At 46.0% G+C, this 5,526-nt stretch overlaps 1 protein-coding gene across 1 annotated transcript; it reads right to left on the bottom strand.

Annotated features, from left to right (window-relative positions):
* Nucleotides 1-3,821: 3,821 nt before the first annotated feature.
* Nucleotides 3,822-5,128, bottom strand: LOC124670937 (bisdemethoxycurcumin synthase-like). The gene is made up of 2 exons (XM_047207393.1): nucleotides 4,924-5,128; nucleotides 3,822-4,798 (listed from the first exon to the last, which is right to left on the bottom strand). The coding sequence occupies exons 1-2, from the start codon at nucleotides 5,126-5,128 to the stop codon at nucleotides 3,822-3,824; spliced, it is 1,182 nt and encodes a 393-aa protein (XP_047063349.1).
* Between the last annotated feature and the right edge of the window lie 398 nt (nucleotides 5,129-5,526).

Genomic DNA, 5,526 nt, shown 5'->3' on the forward strand with positions numbered 1-5,526 from the left:
CCGAAGAAGCGAATAGTGCGGTGTCGATGTTGAGCTGAACCAATCCAACCGACGGTTGATACCAAGAAGGTTCATGGGAGGTCTCACGACTAAGGACAGCAGCATGTTTAGACAGATGTAAGGCCATAAATTAACAGCCAGAACCATCCCATGCTGCTCACCATTCATGGCCAAAAAACACAGCAAGCCAAGCCTTCATCGAGGTAAAGCCCTTCTGGTTCCGGTGAACATCATTTTTTCGATAAAGGCATTATATTAATATCGATAGATACCAATTACACCTAGCCTATCCAACAATGCAATACCCTAATGGTAGTATGGATGCACACATCCAAAAAATAAAAATAAAACTAAGAAAAAAAGTCCCGCTACAGAACTCCAGTCCTAGCAACAAGAGTACAACCACGACCAAGACAACACCTGAAATCTAGGCTCTCCACTAGCGACGCCTCCAACAAGGAAATAGTGGACAAGCGCCGTTGTCACCCGATCAAAAGATCTTTGTCCCGTCTCACCTACGCGGACACCGGGGATGAACACAGCCCCATTTCTTGTTGGTTAGTGGGCACAGAGGTGTTTCGGACTCAATGCCACCTTAGGACCATTCCCATTTGGAGCAAGATCATACACAATGCACACACGATCATTTTTTACCCAAGTTCAGGCTGCCCTTCGGCTAACAGCCCTACGTCCTGCTTTGGTGGATTATCTTGTGGATACAAAGTACAAAGGTAATGAACTCTCGGCCGGGAGGACGCTTTGATTAGCTCCTAAACCCTCCCGGACTTCCTCTATCTTGTAGTCACACTATTTCTCTCTCAATCTTGGCCTTGACGTTGTCAAGATCAAGGCACTAACTCTCTCCCTCTCTCTATCTCTCATGACACAACTCTCTTCTTCGCCTCCTCATCTTCCTCTTCTTTCTCTCTTCCTCCTCTATACGATGTGCGAATCTCTCGGCTTATATATCTCTAGAGATGGTCACAACGGATCGCCGGGGAATCGCCCAAGAGCGTTCCCTGTGCTCAATCGAATGGAGCCACACGGGCGATGGACAGATCGGTGGTGTGCGCGTCCAATGAGCGGCCACAGGCGGAGCGCGGGCACGCTTGATGATGGTGTGACAGCTCGGGTCCGCGCGCAGGCCTCAATCGGTCTCGCGCGCATGCCTCAATCGGTCTGCGCCATGATGGCGCGCAGGGGTGTAGGCGCCTCACCTCGCCGGTTCGCCACGCAAGTCCTGACGCATCCCGTCGATCCTAGCTTTGAAAGATGGCTTGGAAAAGCCTAAGCTTGGGGATGTGATCCTCAAGCATTTTTATTTGTGTTTAATAAATTTGTACTCCAGCTCTTTGACAGAGCTTTGAAACGCTCGTGTTGGTTTGTTCCAACACTTTTCTTTTTTATTTGCTTTTCATTTTAGTTCTTTTTCCTTTTTTGTTTTGTTTCTTGTTTAGTTTCTTACTTTATCGCTAATCTCTCTACTTTTTCCCTCTTTATCCGAATTCACAAAAATACAAAAATATTTTTCATTTTATGCATGTTCTTGAATGAGCTGAATTTTGTAATGCATCTTTGCTTGATATTACTTATGAGTGAGATGTACCAAGAGTTTTGAAGGAACACATCATAAAGAAGAAAAATATGAAGACACCTACAAGAGCTATGTCAGTAGACTTGTTAATTAAGATATAGTACTAGTGGGAGTGATTTGAAACAATTGGAGTAGAGCTTTTATTTGTATGTTTAGTTAATTTTGAAAGTTCTTACTCTAGTTCATTTATTTAACCGAGTCTTGCCTTGAAAATAATATTTCCAAACAAGTACAACAAAAAGAAGTCTTAATTTATGACTTGTATGATGACCAATTGTCTTAAGGGTTTAACTTTGAAGATACTTAACTCCATAGATGTTGTGATAGACTTGATAGCACTATTGATAGGAGTTGTTTGATGGAATTGAAGTCATGTGGTAGCTGAGACACATGCCAAGATGTAGTCGTACACGATGTCGATCTCGAGTAGAAATTCATGTATAACGTCGTAGTTTCGCACACATATTATGCTCAACGATGCTCCCGGCTACATTCCAGCAGAGTCGTGGAAGTATACCTTCCGGATTCGGAACCCATCAACGCTCCCTCGTACTGGTTGGAGTCAAATCCCTCAGTTCACACACATTAGTCGCGTGTACTATTTGTGATGATTTTGATGTACTGTTTTGGCACTCCATTGAAACTCTGATTAATGCGATGAACTTGATAGCTTTGGTATATTCTCTGTTATATTCCTGTCTAAATTAGAATGCCTGCTCAGAAACGGTGGAGGAACAAAATTGGAAGCACACCCAGTTAGTGGTAGCGGGCATGAAGGAAACGCAGCCAGTAGTGTACACACTGGTATCATGCGACATAACACGTGACCAGTGTGGGTAACACTGGAAGAGGGCAGGGACACACGCGACTAATACATTGTTGGTAGCGTGCAGGGGAAGCACACGTCTAGTGCCTTGCCTACTAGTCGTGTGTCATACGTGAATGCGACTATTAAAGCCTTACCACCGGCGAGTTACCAGCTATGGGTGGAAGCCCGCGACTGGTAGTTGAATTCCGCAATAGACCTGTATGTTATTTTGTACTAGTGTTTCGGGGAAACCACGGCACACAAACAAACTAGAAAACTCATATGATCGAGCTAAACAGTACGCTGCAACATTCCGCAACCACCCAACATTGCGAAAGGAGCAGCTTGGCAAAATAGATAGGTATCTACTTGATGTCTAAGATGGCTTATCCGCAGTTGGATCGATCTATGTCACCGGCCTTGATCCATTGCACAACAGATAGGCAATCTGAAGCCACAACGAGGTCATCCATACCTTCCTCGTGAGCGCCAGCTCCCGGTAGGAGACATCAGGAGGCAGGCGATGAAGAAACCAGCATCGTCACCAGCCACCACTCTGGCCCCCATTCTCCCTGAAGAAGCGAATATTGCGGTGTCGACGTTGAGCTGAAGCAATGCGGCCGACAGTGGAGACCAAGAAGTTTCATGGGAGGTCTCACCACTAAAGATGACAGTAGGTCTAGACAGAATAAAAGCCAAATGTCACAGCCCGAACCATCGCATGCTTATCACCATTCATGGCCAAAAAAACACAGCAAGCCAAGCCTTCATCTATGTAAAGCCCTTGTGGTTCAGGTGAACATCATAAGATTGGTTCACCACGGACCAAACTACCCGCGCAAACGGGGACAACAACATCGCATGTGCCATGTCTACGACTTATGTCAACATCATTCTGTGAAATTAATAAGACCATGCAAATTTCAGAGAAACCTACAAACAGTGTGGGAAAATATGAAAAAAATTCCAGCAGTCGTTGCTCGCGCCAGACTGCGAACCGCAAATTAAAGTAAGAAACAAATGTGTCAAATTAACTCCTTATTAACCATTGGTGCAAATTTGACACGGGTGGATAGCCGTATATTATCAAGCTTGAGTTTCATACAAATAGTCTCAATCTGCTATATGTTTAACTACACAATCATATTAATTAAAAATTAAACTATGTATGTTTAGAAATTATCATGACTAATAGTAGATGCAATGTTACAAAACACATGGAGCTTTATTGAATACACAAGTGTTTTTTAACAATATAAAAACACAAAGGAGTTGAGAAAAAAACAACACACACAGTGCAAAACTGCATACACAATATTTGAGACCCCTGTACTGTATCTCTTCCAGGATATATAAAGGAGTACTAGTAAGTGATGGAGTTATTGTTCGTGGTAACCGGCTATGCGTTTTTTGCAGTCATTATTTGTTGTTGTGAGAGGGTACGCGCAGCACCATGGCCTCAATTGTGACTCCTGGTCCGAAGGCTAGCATCGCACCCCACTCTGGCCACGGATCCTCCTCATTCTTACGGCGGCGCAACTCATCAAGCACGAATATTATGGTTGCTCCACTCATGTTGCCGTACTCCCGAAGGACATGTCTGCTGGCCGCCAGCTTCCCTGGCTCCAGCTTGAGCACCGTCTCTATGTTATCCAAGATAGCACGGCCACCTGGGTGCACAGCCCAGAAGAGGTCGTTCCAAGAGCACACAGGAGTGCTACTGAACGTGTCTTGGAGGCATTGCTGGATGTTCAGTCCTATTAGCATCGGCACCTCGATGCCCACATGGAATTCTACGCCGGATTCTGAGACCTGCATATTGAGCACATGGTCGGTGTTTGGTATCGCCGTCTGGGTGGAAGAGACCATCTCGAATAGAGCATGTTCGCCTTCACAGAAAGGCCCAGCGCCGACGATAATAGCGCCAGCACCATCGCTGAATAAAGATTGACAAACGAGGCTGCTCCTGTCAGGGGCGCGGAAACTGATAAGGGTTATCTCGGAGCAAGCCACGAGGACGCGCGCGCCATCGTTGTTCTCAGCGAGCTGCTTGGCTAGGTTTAGCGCCGCGCCGCCACCACTGCAGCCATGTAGGCTCAGTATGGTGCGACAGACCGTGGGGTGGAGGCCAAGGAGCGAGGCCAGCTGGAGGTCGGCGCTAGGTGCTTGGACGGTGGAGAAGGTGACAAAGACGAGGTGGGTGATGTCGGTGGCTGGACGGCCCCACTCATCAATGGCCTTGGTTGCAGCGGAGAGCGCGAGCTTTGGGATAGCGGGGCCAAGCATGTCGACGCGGGCGTCAAGGGATGGCAGCTCTCTGTCTAGGAACTCTGGGTGGGCACCAACTGATTCCTCCTTGAGGTGGAAGTGTCGTTTCTCAATGCAGGTATTTTTGCCTGCAGGGAATAGAAATATCTCACTTCAAGGCATGGCTTATATTCCTACTATAAATTAGGAAAGATTATTTTCAATGGAAAGGGAACAATTAACGTCGTGGGGAATGGAGGGAGAATGCGCTTACAAATTCTCTTTAGCTTCTCCTTAAGTTCAGGAAGGTGTTCGCTCTTGGTCGCACGGAAGAAGTTATCGGCGAACTCATCTTGGGGTACAGCTGCGCCCGACGGGTTTGCCGTGCCGATGGCGAGCATTGCCGCGGGTCCTTCAGCGCGCTGCTGCATGCTCCGCTGGCTGTCGGGCACTGCACCGTTGCTGTTTGCTTTTGTCATGGCTGATGGAATTGTATCTACCAATGGTCCAATGTATGTACTTGTACTTTGATCTTCGATGGATGAGCAGTAGTGGGTACGTCTAAGGGGCTGTGCTGGCCTCGGCCTTTATAGCTCCACGCCTCAGCTAGCAACAGCTGCCCACACATAAGGTATTGCAATTAATTAAGGAGTGGTGTTTTGGAACATGGGACATATGCTACCTCTATTTTGAAATGCATCTTACACATATTTTGAATTTCAAAAAATTGAAACCAAAATTCGCATGTAAATCTTCTCGTGCTACACGCTTAGAAAGTTGTTTCATAAAAATCGACTTATCATGTGACGTGTGTAAAAAGATAAAACTTAGTGCTAAAAATAATACTTTTCACAAGATAGTTTTCTCTTTTTCTATA

This window comes from Lolium rigidum, chromosome 7 (assembly GCF_022539505.1).
Source record: "Lolium rigidum isolate FL_2022 chromosome 7, APGP_CSIRO_Lrig_0.1, whole genome shotgun sequence".
Taxonomy (NCBI): domain Eukaryota; kingdom Viridiplantae; phylum Streptophyta; class Magnoliopsida; order Poales; family Poaceae; genus Lolium; species Lolium rigidum.